The sequence below is a fragment of the Lissotriton helveticus genome, chromosome 9 (genome assembly GCF_964261635.1).
Source record: "Lissotriton helveticus chromosome 9, aLisHel1.1, whole genome shotgun sequence".
Lineage (NCBI taxonomy): Eukaryota > Metazoa > Chordata > Amphibia > Caudata > Salamandridae > Lissotriton > Lissotriton helveticus.
The window spans coordinates 969,308,550-969,324,798 of NC_136070.1; the positions used below are offsets into that span (position 1 = coordinate 969,308,550).

A 16,249-nucleotide genomic window follows, 5' to 3' on the forward strand; every position below is an offset into this window, starting at 1 on the left:
CATATCCCTGTCTGGTAAGAAGCAGAGGTTATAATGCTCCATATTCCACCCAAATGAGGGTTGTTACCCCTGTTGGTCTCCAACCTGGGGTGAAACCTATCAGCAGATATAAGGTTTTTAATTGGTTATCCCAGCAACAGTTAGACAAGGGGAGTTTGCTAAAACTCAAATAGATTCCCACCCAACTGCACAACTGGCTTTTCATGTGTTTGTGCACTGTACATATGCAAGTGCAGCTCATTTTCACTAGCAAAACAATTTAAATCTACAACAATGCAAGAGTAAAATTGTCATACTCTCCTTCCGCGTGTTTCTTACTGGCTCGATGTTCTTCCACCTTCTGTTTTCTTGTTGGACAATGTTTTTCTTTGTGTTTCCTGCAGGTTCATCGAGAACCAGAACAACCAAGCAGAACTTGAAGAATTTCTACCTCATGTCACGGATTCAAAGAAGCAGCGCTTTACTGATGTAAGTTCATTGAGAGAGTATAGTAACATACAATAGTGAAGTTCGTACTGGACAAAGTAAGATTCACACTTTCCATTTTTGAGTTTCATCTCACTGTACTTTGAAGGGTTTGGTTGCCTATGTCTGCCTTTTGTTTTTTGGTTGTGTCAGGGTTATCTAGAGACTGCACCTTCGCTGTAGTATGTTATAGTTGTTAAATTACTGAATAATTGCCTTGCAATATATAAAATGAGTCATTTCTCATTCTGTAATTGATCAGTTTCAGCCAAAGGTTGGATTGGATTAGTGGTGTCGCTTGCTGAAAAAGGCTGGGCAGTTGCTTCTTTATCCTTTTTAAGCAGTGTTCGACTAGTTGATGGTTGGGTCCACAGTATGGATTATTTTAAAAATGTATTTCCAAGCAGTCTTTGTAAGACAAGTGGGTTATTTTGTGTGCTGTCTCTTGCCATTGTATTCGTATTTCTATTGTGTTGATTTGTTTTGATGGTGAATGTTGTTACCTTATTCTTGGTTCATTCAAAATATATGAGACTAGAAATAAAACTCTATTAAGGCGCTTCGTAATTGGCACAAGGTCAACTATCTAAGCGGAGCTGCCCTTTTTCGAGATGATTAGGCTTCAAACAATTATAGTAATAATAAGATTCCCACATTTGTAAAGCGCTTACTTATCACCCCTAAGGGTATCCAGGCGCTGGGGGCCCGCCAGGGAGATGAAGTGAACTATTACCCAGAGTCACATGATGGGCAATAGTTCGAGCCGGAGTTCGAGCCGTGAGCCCTGCGTGCCAGAGTCAGCCAGAGTTAGCCTCTATGGCCACTGCACCACCCCTCTCCCCCATAGGATTACCCTTTGTTATCAAGGGAAAAAATGGCATTAGAAGCGAAATATTTCCTGTCACCAAATCTCTCAATTACATCATAGAGAATTTAAATTGTTTGTTTTGATCTCTGAATAAGACCACTGCGGTCCTATTTTTACTACAAAAAATCATGAGTGGTTAGTGTTTTTATGTGTTCTTAGATGCATTCATGTAGCAGATATCAAATTCGTGTTCAGCTTCCCCCTCAGCCATAGCACACTCCATTAACAGTGCCACCACTGAAATGAATTTGTTTGACCTAATTTGTTTGACCTTTAACAGCAACTCCCATCTATTCCAAATCAGAATCAAATTAATTGACAGTCAGTGCTACCAGCAGGGCAAATTTGGATTATGATTACACCTTTAGGTAGGCATGTCACTCTATCTGTTGGAAAACGGTAAGAACCTGCAAATAATGCTGAACTGTGCTTCATGTATACATGGTGCCATCTCCCCATAGCTAGCCTTTCATAACTGTGTACTTGTAGGAAAGCCAATGAGAGAGAATTTGGCCTAACAGGCAGAACTGGTGACTTTGGAACTGGGGAACCAGGTTCGAGGCTCGACAGCAGCTCAACATCTTGTGATTCTGGACAAATCACTTAATCCACTTTCCCAAAAAAATGAGTTATTGTGCAACGTAACTGGTGCTCATGTAAAGCTCTCCAAACCTTCAAATCGAGTGTGCACAATATAAAACTAAATAAAGGTAAATTATGTTCAAGACTTGGTCCCCACCGTCTGCTCAACAAAACGATTCCAGATTACCCTCCTACAGTCCTGCGTCACATTATACCTGCGCCAGGTATAATGTATGCCGGGTAGGTGTTCCCTTGCAAAAAAGCCACGTAGAACTGGCGCCGTCAAATTTACAAGATTTCACTGCGTCACTCTATGCCTTCATTGCATCAAAATCCCTATGCCTGATCAGACCAGGTGTAAGGATTGACGTGGCGCATTTTACATGGAACCTACCCATGTTTTCTGGTGCATTGCTGGAGTTGCGTCACTTTTGTGACAAACTCCAACAATGCGTCACTTTTCCTCCAACAAATGCGTCAGAATTTCTGACGTATCTGTAATTCCTTGGGCCTTGGTGCACTGCATGGTAAATACAGCGCATACATGGTGGCGCAAGGACATCTGAAGGTGACGCAAGGAAACTGACGCATCTATGCAGATGGGTCAGTTCCTTGTAAACCTGCCCCCCCCCCCCCAGATTCTTCTTATCCAGTTTAGTGCTTCCTTATCTTTCGTGGTTACAAGTTCAAAGGAGTGCTTGCCACTTCCCTTCTCAGGCAAGGGATCATGAAATGTATGTGAACGGAGCATTGAAAAACATCTGGCTTCTCGAAAAATCTGACAACTTACATATTCTCGATGTAAATATTAGCTTGTTCGGTTCAGTGTTAGCTCAAGGTCCACGGTCGTGAGAGGCTGTTTACTGCAGTTTAATTCTCGGTAAAATGTTAACAGAGCACTCCTTTCTAAGTATCAAATGTTTGTTTGCCATGTGGTCCGTGTTTGGTAGATTTGGGATAGTTTATGCTCAATTGCTTTCCCAACAGTTTCCTTTTAACCCTTTCGCCGCCGCGACCCCGCCCCCTCGCCCCGGAAGCACACCAGTACTTCCGGGGCGAGGGGGCGGGGCAAGCGGCCCCGAAAGGGACGGGGTGTGGGAGGGACCGGGCCCCGCCATGCTTGCGTGGGGGCCTATTGGCCCCCCCTTGTATTACACAATGTTGGGTTAGTTGGTGGTTTAATCCCTATCATGAATTGCTAGGTATTCTGACAGTTGAGCCTTCATGGCCAAGTATTCTGGATTTTGGTGGATTTCTATTTTTGCATGTTTGGGTTGTTGGTGGTTAATTTGTTTTTATGAAGGGGTGAAGTGATAAATGGTGCTTTGTGTAGTTTTAGAGCCGTTGGTATTCTTTTCGTCCTTGTACATTGCATGTTCTTGGTTGGTCCGTTGGTTCTGATTTACCCATCCCAAATGTTGGGTGGATTAGTGGCTGATTCTTTTATATGATGTGTTAATAAGTGGTTGCTTCTTTCTTTTATTTGCATTGTGACAAATTGTTTAGTCTAACTTGTTACTTGTTCGGTAGTTGGTGATTCAGCTGTGTTGTACGTGGCTTTTTCCTTTATTTGCTAGTTTGCATTGTCTGTTGCGTCCTTCTTCACACAGTTTTGGTCTTTTTAAAACTTCATACTCTACAGTCTATCTTGGATACTGTATGGATACGTTAGTTTAAAAATTTTCCTCGTATACTGTTTTTCCAGTATTGTGGTTGTATTGGTGATGGTTATTTTGTTTGTATTGGCGGTGAGGAAATCCTGGCTTTGCAGTGTTGTTTATCATTTCTGTGATTTGAAGTGATGTGAAGGGTCTGTAATCAGAAGTATTATTGAGAGTTGAGTTGAGGAGGTTGGGGCATGCAACTCAGAGTAAATGTGCATGTCTTAGAAATGTGTGAGTTTCACTGGGTCACATGGTGACACCGCACATAGCTTTAAGAAATCAGCTCAAGATAACAACAGAACAACAAAATATGCTTGTATATAGTCTTCTAGAAAATATATATCTTAAAAGAAGCTATGTTCTGGTCATAAACCCTTTGGGATTAAAAAAGAAGGGAATTTTCCTGGATGCAGATCTGCATTGAGGCATCTGCAACAGGTTTTTTTCAGATTACAACTAATAGTCTGATTTAGAGTTCGCCGGACGGGCTATTGCATCACAAACGTGACAGTAATCCAGTCTGCCTTATTACAAGAGCATTATATCCAGTGGCACTTTTAATACAGTGGACGGGGATATCCGTCACGTTTGTGATGGAGTAACTGGGCCGGACTGGCCGTAGCAGGCACCGGGCATTTCCCCAGTGGGCCGCCAGGGTGGGTGTCGGTTTTAGACCCGGAGGGGGGGGCAGTTGTCATTTTTGTTACCGGGGGCCAGTTTTGCAGAGTAGCTGCTATATCGGCCCCGGCAAGAAGAGCAGTACAAAGCTTTCCGCTAGCACCCCCCCTGGGTCCGGCTAAGCTCTTTCCTGCCAGGCCTGGTTTCGGTTCCCTGTGGCGTAACCCATCTCCCGAATTATAAATCAGGCCCTACATCTTGTAACTCCCAAAACCATCACATGGGCTTTTGATCTCCAAACATTTAACAGCAAGGACCATCAAGAAAATAATGAAAATATGATAAGAAGAAGACATTACAGGATTCTGGAGGCAGGACCACTCAATCGAGACAATCCCACAATTATATCTTGTGTATGCACAAGTGTGTTAAGGGTGGTCCAGCCCACAGTAGTCATAGCATTCCTCCTGTAGACCTGCTCCAAGGTCTGTCTCCACTGGCAGCACCAGGCATGGCTGCTGTGGGGGTACAGTGGATGTAAACATCATGACCAGGCCATTGAAAGTATACAGCAGGGGAGCACCAAATTATGTGACAGGGTTGAGGATATTATGCAGCAAAAAAAGGCAATTATGGGGCACAATGTGTCACTTTTGTTTATTCATTATTTTGCCATTTTTACACATGGTAATACTGTCTGGGCAAATATTTCACATCACTTGTACCAGTTTAACAATCAAATAAAGAAAAAAGCAACCGAAAGATGACATGTTAACCACTGGAAAGGACCTTCCATTGCCCGCTAACCCACATCGCCACGTTTTAGTAACATCTGCTCTGTTTAAATCAGAAACAACATTTTTCTTGTTAAAATCTGTAGATTACGCAGTAGATGATGGATCATGTTGCAAATGCGGTATATCCATAATTATGCAAAAAAAAACAGAATTGCATAATTCCACTGGCCTGATTAAGATTCAGAGAGAATGGAGCCCTTAGACATCCTCCCTTGCTTCATATTCAGCAGTTGTGAAACAGAGACAGCTTTCTAAATCACTACAACATGAATCCTTCATGAAGTGGCCGTTCACACATTGAAGCATCCTAAAGCCATGCAGCAGCACTGGTTTGGATGCACAGAGAGCTTTGTGTCCCCAGAAGAGCCCTATCCAAGGCCTTTCCCAGATACATGTCAGCATCAGTACCGCCAGCCTCTAGCTCTTTACATGTTGCCGGTGAACAAATGCAGCCGACAGTCATGATCTTGGCCATGCTCACAATGGGTGTGATGGTGTGGTGTGAACTTATTTTAAAGAGGGGGCCAATGAGAAAATCGTAGAAAAGAAAGATGCTGTAGGTGGTTAATCCCCAGCTTAACCCTCTAGGCTTAATTCTTAAAAAATATACCTCAAGCACCTAGCATAGTCTTTCTAATCAAAGGTAATTCACTGCAAACATCAAGACCAACAAAATGTGTATTTACTATGGGAAAGGTCACATGTCTGCTAGGAGCGCCCAACATGGCTATCTGCCTTCGGAGACCATTAGAAAGTGTCATTGTAGAAGGCCTTGTAGTGCCATAAAATCAGGCTACAAACCGTGGTGAGGATTCAGCATTTCAGACAAGGCTAGCAGTCCTCTGACCTACTTTTAATAACAAAAGCGAAGGAGAAATACTCTCACTGATGTAAGAAAAGGGAACAGTTTTGTTTAACAAACAGGTTTTGGCGACCCGTTTGAGGAACCGCTGGAAGACAAATGGCTTATGAAATTATAATTGGTCTCTTAATTCCGAATGAGTTGGGAACAGGAATTTCTGCATTACTGTATGTAGCGAAATCACGGTTGATATCGAGGGAAAAACCACCAGGTTAAATAGGATGAACACCCCCCACAAAAAAGAACCATAATTCATGAATATCACACATAAATCAGAATGGTAACACTGATATCTAATTGTTATTCCCCCTTTCTAAATTTTCAGCTCATAATGACACTTAAAATCTGCTGTAATACAATGCTGCCCTAGTAATATGGGTGCATTGTTACTGCGTCTTTTTCTTGCGACTCATTATGTGGCCTTAAGACGAGAAGACAGGAGAGGGTGCGCTAAATTGCTACATAAAATCTTTTACCGCAATTCTGATTATGAACTGATACAGATGCAATACATTATTGTTTTGCTTTGAACTAATTAGTAGTCATCAAAAAAGTTGTGCTTTGATGGTTGATGTGAGCGATAGATTGCAACTTATTGTGGTGTGTTGGGCAACATGGTCTTGGGATATAGATGGATTCTTGCTGGGCAACATTTGCTTACGCCTGAATTCATGTTGCGTAGGGTAGTTTGTTGCTATGCTTTGATGTCAATGAAACACTCTCCACACTGTGTTGTTCACTGTGTGAACATGACATTGGATATGCCTTTGGGGTACTTTCTTGGTTTGACATAAGAGGGACTAATTTATTTGTCTAGATGGCTGGTGAGGAGTTTGATATTCGTTGATTCTTGGTCACTGTTAGCTTGTCTCCTGAAGCTGGTTTATCATACATTGGTCCTCTACGCATTATAAATGTAGCCTCCTTACATTAAGCTAAGAACCTTTAGTTGGGGATCATAGTCGAACACTGTTATTTCTTTGTTCATTATCCTTAGGGTGTTGTTCAATGTTACTCTAAAATGGTGTAACAGGATTCACTTAGTTGCTTGATGGAGATGCTGACTTAGTATTCCTCCTAAAATCTAATCCCTTTGTCCAGTGGAGGATGTGCCAGGTGCCTCACCCTCCTTCGGGTGCCGCGGACCACCAAAAATATGGGTCTAGCTAAAGCAACTAATCTTAAAGAGTTTTATGAAGCAACAGCCTGAAGATGTTTTCATACCCTCTGAATCTTTTGCGGTTTGGACCATTGTTATCTGACTTTGGACTGGACCCACGTTATTGGAAATTTCTCTTTAGCATTTGATGAGATTTTGGCTCCTGCAGAAAGTGAATGCACAGATCAATTGCAAAATAAGCATTCTCTTTTCGGTTCACTCTCATCTCCTGATATTGAAGATGCAGTCCAAGATCACATTGATGGTATTATTGTGCAGCCTTCACTCAGTTATTGAACAAGCATTTACAATGCAATGGTCTCGGCAATATTATAGGTAGAGCTATTAGAATTGCTCATTATTTTTTTAGCTTTTTTGTATCCCTAAATAAATGGCATTGTCATTTGTATTGGCATTAGCTTTGTTTTTTGCATATGTGATACCTATTGCATTAGCAGAGAGAGAGTGAGGTAGTGAGATAGAGAGAGCGAGTGAGGTATTGAAATAGAGAGAGTGTGAGGTAGTGAGAGAGAGTAAGGTAGTAAAGAGTGAGGTAGTGAGGGAGAGGGATGTTGTGAGGTAGTGAGATATAAGCATAGAGTGATGTTGTGATGTAGTGAGATAGAGAAAGAGGTAGTGAAAGAGAGAGTGAAAGTGAGTTAGTGAGATAGAAAGAGTGAGGTAGTGAGATAGAGAGTGATTGAGGTAGTGAGTAAGAGAAAGAGAGTGAAGTTGTGAGGTTGTGAGCTAGAGAGTGAGGTAGTGAGAGAGTGAGGTAGTGATGTTTTGAGAGAGAGAAGTTGTGAGGTAGTGAGATAGAGTGGAGAAGTGAGGTAGAGAGTTATGTAGTGAGAGATAGGTAGATAGAGAGTGAGGTAGTGAGAGACAGAGAAAGTGAGGTAGTGAAAGAGTGAGGTAGAGGGATGTTCTGAGGTAGTGAGATAGAAACAGTGAGTGAGTGAGGTAGTGAGATAGAGAGAGAGTGAGGTAGTGAAAGAGAGTGAAAGTGACTTAGTGAGATAGAGAGAGTGAGGTAGTGAGAGAGAGTGAGGTAGTGATGGAGAGTGATTTTTGGTGGTAGTGAGATAGAAACAATGAGTGATGTTGTGACGTAGTGAGATAGAGAAGGATTGAGGTAGTTTAAGACTGAGTGAAAGTGACTTAGTGAGATAGAAAGAGAGAGAGTGAGTTAGTGAGATACAGAGTGACGTAGTGAGTTGGAGAGAGAGAGTGAACTTGTGAGCTAGTGAGATAGAGAGTGAGTCAGCGAGAGAGTGTTGTAGTTATTTTTTGAGTGAGTGACTTGTGTTATAGTTAGGTAGTGAGAGTGATATCGAAATAGAGTAATGTTATGGAGAGAGTTAGTGAAATAGTGTTATAGATTTAACTTGAGTAGTGATGTAGTTATTTTTGTTTTGTGGGAGAGTGAAGTAGATATAGAGTGAGGTAGTGAAAGAATGAGGTAGTGAGGGTGAGAGTTGTTGTGCTGTATTGAGATAGAAACAGAGTGATGTTGTGAAGTAGTGAGCTAGAGTGAGGTAGTGTATGAGAGAGAGAGTGCGGTAGTGAGATAGAGAGAGAGTGAAGTTGTGGGGTAGTGAGAGAGTGATGTAGTGAACTTTAGAGAGAGTGTGTCGTGATATAGTGAGAGATAGTGAGATAGAAATAGAGTGAGGTAGTATATAGAGAGAGTGTGATGTAGTGAGATAGAGAGAGTGAAGCAGTGAGTTAGAGAGAGAGAGTGAAGTTGTGAGGTAGTGAGAGAGTGTTGTGAATTTGAGAGAGTGTGTCGTGATATAGTGAGGCAGTGAGAATGAGATAGTGAGATAGTAATAGATAGAGTTAGGTAGTGATGTAGAGAGAGTGAGGTAGTGAGATAGAGAGAGTTAAGTTGTGAAGTAGTGTGTTAGAGAGATAGTTCCTGTGGTAGTGATATTGTGATGCTGTGAGAAAGAGAGAGTTGAGTAGTGAGGTAGAGATTGAGGTAGAGAGAGAGTGAATGAGAGATAGTGTAGTAGTGTGAGAGATAGTGAGGTAGTGAGAGAGATAGTGAGTTAGTGAAAGAGAGAGTGAGGTAGTGATAGAGAGAGTGAGGTAGTGAGAGAGAGAGTTCGAAGGTACGGTATAGTGGAGCTGAGGAGAGAGTGAAGGGATGGTGCAGTGAGAGGCTGAGGAGAGTGCATCAGTGAAGGGACGGTACCATAAGAGGCTGAGGAGAAAGTGCAGCAGTGAGTGATGGTGCAGTGGAGGAGTGAGGGCTTCAGCCTGGATGGGGGCGGGGCTGAGCAGAGAGTGCAGCAATGAAGGGACGATGCAATGGGGGGCTGAGCAGAGAGTGCGTCAGTGAATGGATGGTACAGGGATAGGCTGAGGAGAGTGCAGCAGTGAAGGGACGATGCAATGGGGGGCTGAGCAGAGAGTGCAGCAGTGAAGGGACGGTGCAAGGAGAGGCTGAGGAGAGTGCAGCAGTGAAGGGACAGGGCAGGGACAGTGCAGGGAGAGGCTGAGGAGAGAGTGCATCAGTGAAGGGACAGTGCAGGGAGAGGCTGAGCAGAGAGTGCAGCAGTGAAGGGACGGTGCAGGGAGAAGCTGAGGAGAGTGCAGCAGTAAAAGGATGGTGCAGTGGGGGGCTGAGCAGAGAGTGCAGCAGTAAAAGGACGGTGCAGTGGGGGGCTGAGCAGAGAGTGCAGCAGTAAAAGGACGGTGCAGTGGGGGGCTGAGCATAGAGTGCAGCAGTGAAGGGACGGTGCAGTGGGACTGAGGAGAGAGTGTAGTAGTGAAGGGATAATGCAGTGAGAGGCTGAGGAGAGTGCAGCAGTGAAGGGCCGGTGCAGTGGGGAGGAGGAGTGAGTGCAGCAGTGAAGTGACGGTGCAGTGAGAGGCTGAGGAGAGTGCAGCAGTGAAGGGACGGTGCAAGGAGAGGCTAAGGAGAGAGTGCAGCAATAAAGGGACGGTGCAGGGAAAGGCTGAGGAGAGAGTGCATCAGTGAAGGGGCGGTGCAGGGAGAGGCTGAGGAGAGAGTGCATCAGTAAAGGGATGGTGCAGGGAGAGGCTGAGGAGAGAGTGCAGCAGTGAAGGGACAGTACCGTGAGAGGCTGAGAGAGAGTGCAGCAGTGAGTGATGGTGCAGTGGAGGAGTGAGGACTGCAGCCTGGATGGGGGGCTGAGCAGAGAGTGAAGCGATGGCGCAGGGAGAGGCTGAGGAGAGAGTGCTGCAGTGAAACGATGGTGCAGTGAGAGGCTGAGGAAAGTGCAGCAGTGAAGGGACGATGCAATGGGGGGCTGAACAGAGAGTGCATCAGTGAAGGGACGGTGCAGGGAGAGGCTGAGGAGAGTGCAGCAGTGAAGGGATGATGCAATGGGGAGCTGAGCAGAGAGTGCATCAGTGAAGGGACGGTGCAGGGAGAGGCTGAGGAGAGTGCATCAGTGAAGGGACAGTGCAGGGAGAGGCTGAGGAGAGAGTGCATCAGTGAAAGGATGGTGCAGGGAGAGGCTGAGGAGAGAGTGCAGCAGTGAAAGGATGGTGCAGTGAGAGACTGAGGAGAGTGCAACAGGGAAGAGACGGTATAGTGGAGCTGAGGAGAGAGTGAAGGGATGGTGCAGTAAGAGGCTGAGGAGAGTGCATCAGTGAAGCGATGGTACCGTGAGAGGCTGAGGAGAGAGTGCAGCAGTGAGTGATGGTGCAGTGGAGGAGTGAGGGCTGCAGCCTGGATGGGGGGGAGCTGAGCAGAGAGTGCAGCAGTGAAGCGATGGCGCAGGGAGAGGCTGAGGAGAGAGTGCAGCAGTAAAAGGACAGTGCAGTGTAAAAATAAAAATATGCCTTACCTCTAACATAAACTAAAATCAACATACATACCTGTCTTAACAACTCCGTGCACAGCGGTGCACATCGCTGAAGGGAATCGCCACGGGCCATGTTGAACCTAGAAAAGAGAGAATAAACATAAGATTAGCAAAAAAAAATGGCTTACCTCTGAACGAAAACAGAGACAGAGAGTGAGGTAGTGAAAGAGAGTGAAAGTGACTTAGTGAGATAGAAATAGAGAGTGAGGTAGTGAGAGAGAGAGTGAGGTAGATAGAGTGAGACAGAGAGAGTGAGGTAGTGAAAGAGTGAGTTAGTGATGGAGAGTGATTTTTGGTGGTAGTGAGATAGCAACAATGAGTGATGTTGTGACATAGTGAGATAGAGAAGGACTGAGGTAGTGTAAGAGAGAGTGAAAGTGACTTAGTGAGATAGAAAGAGAGAGAGTGAGTTAGTGCGATAGAGAGTGACGTAGTGAGTTGGAGAGAGAGAGTGAACTTGTGAGCTAGTGAGATAGAGAGTGAGTCAGCGAGAGAGTGTTGTAGTTATTTTTTGAGTGAGTGACTTGTGTTATAGTTAGGTAGTGAGAGTGATATGGAAATAGATAGAGTGATGTTATGGAGAGAGTTAGTGAGAGAGAGAGTGAGATAGTGTTATAGATATAATTTGAGTAGTGATGTAGTTATTTTTGTTTTGTGGGAGAGTGAAGTAGATATAGAGTGAGGTAGTGAGAGAGAGTGAGGTAGTGAAAGAATGAGGTAGTGAGGGTGAGAGTTGTTGTGCTGTATTGAGATAGAAACAGAGAGATGTTGTGAAGTAGTGAGCTAGAGAGAGAGTGAGGTAGTGTATGAGAGAGTGAAAGTGAGTTAGTGTATTTGAGAGAGAGAGAGAGAGAGAGAGAGAGAGAGAGAGTGAGTGCGGTAGTGAGATAGAGAGAGAGTGAAGTAGTGAGTTAGAGAGAGAGTGAAGTTGTGTGGTACTGAGCAGAGAGTGCATCAGTGAAGGGACGGTGCAAGGAGAGGCTGAGGAGAGTGCAGCAGTAAAGGGAAGGTGCAAGGAGAGGCTAAGGAGAGAGTGCAGCAATAAAGGGACGGTGCAGGGAGAGGCTGAGGAGAGAGTGCATCAGTGAAGGGCCGGGGCAGGGAGAGGCTGAGGAGAGAGTGCATCAGTGAAGGGATGGTGCAGGGAGAGGCTGAGGAGAGAGTGTAGCAGTGAAAGGATGGTGCAGTTAGAGACTGAGGAGAGTGCAACAGTGAAGAGACGGTATAGTGGAGCTGAGGAGAGAGTGAAGGGATAGTGCAGTGAGAGACTGAGGAGAGTGCACCAGTGAAGGGACGGTGAAGGGAGAGGCTGAGGAGAGTGCAGCAGTGAAGGGACGATGCAATGGGAGGCTGAGCAGAAAGTGCATCAGTGAATGGACGGTGCAGGTAAAGGCTGAGCAGAGAGTGCAGCAGTGAAGGGAGGGTGCAGAGTGCAACAGTGAAGGGACGGTATAGTGGAGCTGAGGAGAGAGTGAAGGGATGGTGCATCAGTGAGAGGCTGATGCAATGGTCTCGGCAATATTATAGGTAGAGCTATTGGCATTGCTCATAATTTTTGTATTTTTTTTATCCCTAAATAAATGGCATTGTCATTTCTATTGGCAATAGCTGAATTGTTTGCATATGTGAGACCTATTGCATTAGCAGAGAGAGAGTGAGGTAGTGAGATAGAGAGAGAGTGAGGTATTGAAATTGAGAGAGAGAGAGAGAGAGTGAGGTACTGAGGGAGAGGGATGTTGTGAGGTAGTGAGATATAAACAGAGATTTTTTTTTTCATAAATAAATGGTATTGTCATTTACATTGCCAATAGCTTAATTGTTAAATAAATGGCATTGTCATTTACAATGCCAATAGCTTAATCGCTCGCATATGCATGACCTATTGCATTTACACCCACACAGAGCCACACACACAAAGCCACCCACAAAAACATACAGAGCCACCCACAGAGTCATTCACATAGAGCCACCCACACAGAGCCACCCTCACACAGACAGAGCCACCCACACATAGAGCCACCTACCAAAAAAGCTATCCACACAGAGCCACATGCACACACACACACACACACAGACAGAGCCACGTGCACACACGCACAGACAGAGCCGCGCGCACAGACAGAGCCGCTCGCACAGACAGAGCCGCGCGCACAGACAGAGCCACGCGCACAGACAGAGCCGCGCGCACAGACAGAGCCGCGCGCACAGACAGAGCCGCGCGCACAGACAGAGCCACGCGCACAGACAGAGCCACGCGCACAGACAGAGCCACGTGCACAGACAGAGCCACGCGCACAGACAGAGCCACGCGCACAGACAGAGCCACGCGCACAGACAGAGCCACGCGCACAGACAGAGCCACACGCACAGACAGAGCCACACGCACAGACAGAGCCACGCACAGACAGAGCCACGCTCACACACACAGACAACATAAATGCAGTGTGTATGTGTTAGCTGATTACTGCATAAGTGAGTTAAAGAATGTGTTGAGGGTTTCACTTAACTCATTCAGCTGTAGTGCTTTAGGGACAAATTCTACTTGGAAGAGGTTTGATACCGTTCTTTAGACCCCCCAAAAGAAACGTTTTGCTTCATTTGTGGGACCAATAAACGCTATTGCTACCTACACAATATAGATTTTTCACAAAAACTACAAAGCTGGTGCTTTTTAGTTCGTCAGTAAATGTGCAGTTTAAGTTTTGCCAGGCAGGAGTGTGCTTGTGCCCTCCGTCGTGCTGTGTGACTCTAAAAGGGGACGTAAGTGGTACTCACGGAGGTTGTCGGGTGTTCTCCGGGACTATTGTCGCCAGCACGAAGGCCCCTTCCTCCACGGTGTCGAGCAGCATGGTGGCGGCCCGCATCTGTTCGCTGGTCGTCAGGTCCCTCCACGCACCCACGGCCTGCAGCTGCAGGAGGTTGTTTACCAACTCCACCATGGCTTGCGGAGCAGAGGAAACAGGATCTGGACAAAAGTCCGGTGGGCCCACACAGCCCTCACACTCCACCATGGCTTGCGGAGCAGAGGAAACAGGATCTGTACAAAAGTCCGGTGGGCCCACACAGCTCTCACAGCCCACACAGCTCTCACAGCCCACACAGCTCTCACAGCCCACACAGCTCTCACAGCCCACACAGCTCTCACAGCCCACACAGCCCACACAGCTCTCACAGCCCACACAGCTCTCACAGCCCACACAGCGCTCACAGCCCACACAGCGCTCACAGCCCACACAGCTCTCACAGCCCACATAGCCCACACAGCTCTCACAGCCCACACAGCTCTCACAGCCCACACAGCGCTCACAGCCCACACAGCGCTCACAGCCCACACAGCGCTCACAGCCCACACAGCGCTCACAGCCCTCACAGCGCTCACAGCCCACACAGCGCTCACAGCCCTCACAGCCCACACAGCCCTCACAGCCCTCACAGCCCTCACAGCTCTCACAGCCCACACAGCTCTCACAGCCCACACAGCTCTCACAGCCCACACAGCTCTCACAACCCACACAGCTCTCACAGCCCACACAGCTCTCACAGCCCACACAGCTCTCACAGCCCACACAGCTCTCACAGCCCACAGCAAAGACAATAACGGTAGCAAACAAACACTGGCAAAGACAATAACGGCAGCAAAGAAACACAGGCAAAGGCAATACCAGCAGCAAACAAACACTGGCAAAGATAATACAATCAGGGGGCAGGGGCACGAAAAAGGGTACAATCAGGGGACAGAAGGCATGACAAACGGCACAATCAGGGGGCAGAAGGCAAGAAAAACGAGTGCAATCAGGGGGCAGAAGGCAAGAAAAACAAGTGCACAGCTCCCACAGCCCACACAGCTTCCACAGCCCACACAGCTCTCACAGCCCACACAGCCCTCACAGCCCACACAGCCCTCACAGCTCCCACAGCCCTCACAGCCCACACAGCCCTCACAGCCCCCACAGCTCTCACAGCCCACACAGCTCTCACAGCCCACACAGCTCTCACAGCCCACACAGCTCTCACAGCCCACACAGCTCTCACAGCCCACACAGCTCTCACTGCCCACACAGCTCTCACAGCCCACAGCAAAGACAATAACGGTAGCAAACAAACACTGGCAAAGACAATAACGGCAGCAAAGAAACACAGGCAAAGGCAATACCAGCAGCAAACAAACACTGGCAAAGATAATACAATCAGGGGGCAGGGGCACGAAAAACGGTACAATCAGGGGACAGAAGGCACGACAAACGGCACAATCAGGGGGCAGAAGGCAAGAAAAACGAGTGCAATCAGGGGGCAGAAGGCAAGAAAAACAAGTGCACAGCTCCCACAGCCCACACAGCTTCCACAGCCCACACAGCTCTCACAGCCCACACAGCCCTCACAGCCCACACAGCTCTCACAGCTCTCACAGCTCACACAGCCCTCACAGCCCACACAGCCCTCACAGCCCACACAGCTCTCACAGCCCACACAGCTCTCACAGCCCACACAGCTCTCACAGCCCACACAGCTCTCACAGCCCACACAGCTCTCACAGTCCACACAGCTCTCACAGCCCACACATAGTGCGCTATTTACAGATGTATTTGTGTGCCTGCACTAAACACAATACAAACAGTGCAGTGTTTATGTGTATGTGTGCTGCTCTAAGCGTGACACACATAGTTCAGTTTGTGTATCCTGTCTTACTGCACTAAACATAGTTCAGTTTGTGTATCCTGTCTTACTGCACTAAACATAGTTCAGTTTGTGTATCCTGTCTTACCATTACTGGGGGTGCAGGGTGCAGCGGATCAGGGTTGGAGCTGGGGAGGAGAGGCAGAGGGAGTATTAGCCTGGACTGAGGTGCATTGGCAGAGCTGAGGGAGAGTCCCATTACTGGAGACGCAGGGTGCAGCGGATCAGGATTGGCGCTGGGGGGGGGGGGGTGCTTTTTTCTAGGCAGCGAACACATACCAGGATTTATTTACATACAGCAATGGAAAGATCCCTAGGGATGTCAAATCTTGCACGCTATAGAGCCATTAGAAAGATCCTAATTAACACAAAAAAACTGTGGTCCGAGGGGGTGGGGTGTGAGGGGGCATGTCTTACCTCGCAGAGCGTCGGAGAAGCATCCAGGCAGTCGCTGACCTCAAGCTGCTCGGGGTGGAGGGTCCTCTCGGGCCCGCCAGGTGCAGACCCTCTGATGCTCGGAGTGGGCGAGCTCTCAGATGCCAGCTAGGGGCAGCCTTCCTCTGCTAGGACAGAAGTAGATAACGTCAGGGCCAACGAGAGGTGACTGCCTTTCACTGCTCCTCTCTGAGGCGGCTCGCGCTCTGTCCTAAACGACGGGGCCGGTGAGGCTGAAAGGACTGAAGGCGCAGGCTTCCTTTCGTCAGGGGAGGTCGGTGCG

General features: G+C 46.9%; 1 protein-coding gene across 2 annotated transcripts in view; it reads left to right on the forward strand.

Annotated features, from left to right (window-relative positions):
• SLC38A3 (solute carrier family 38 member 3) overlaps positions 1-16,249 on the forward strand; it is a 342,163-nt gene that overhangs the window by 112,808 nt on the left and 213,106 nt on the right. For both annotated transcript variants that reach the window (XM_078661256.1, XM_078661257.1), the window contains one exon: positions 384-468. In XM_078661256.1, the coding sequence (XP_078517382.1) occupies positions 384-468 (85 nt within the window). The remainder of the gene's footprint in view (positions 1-383; positions 469-16,249) is intronic.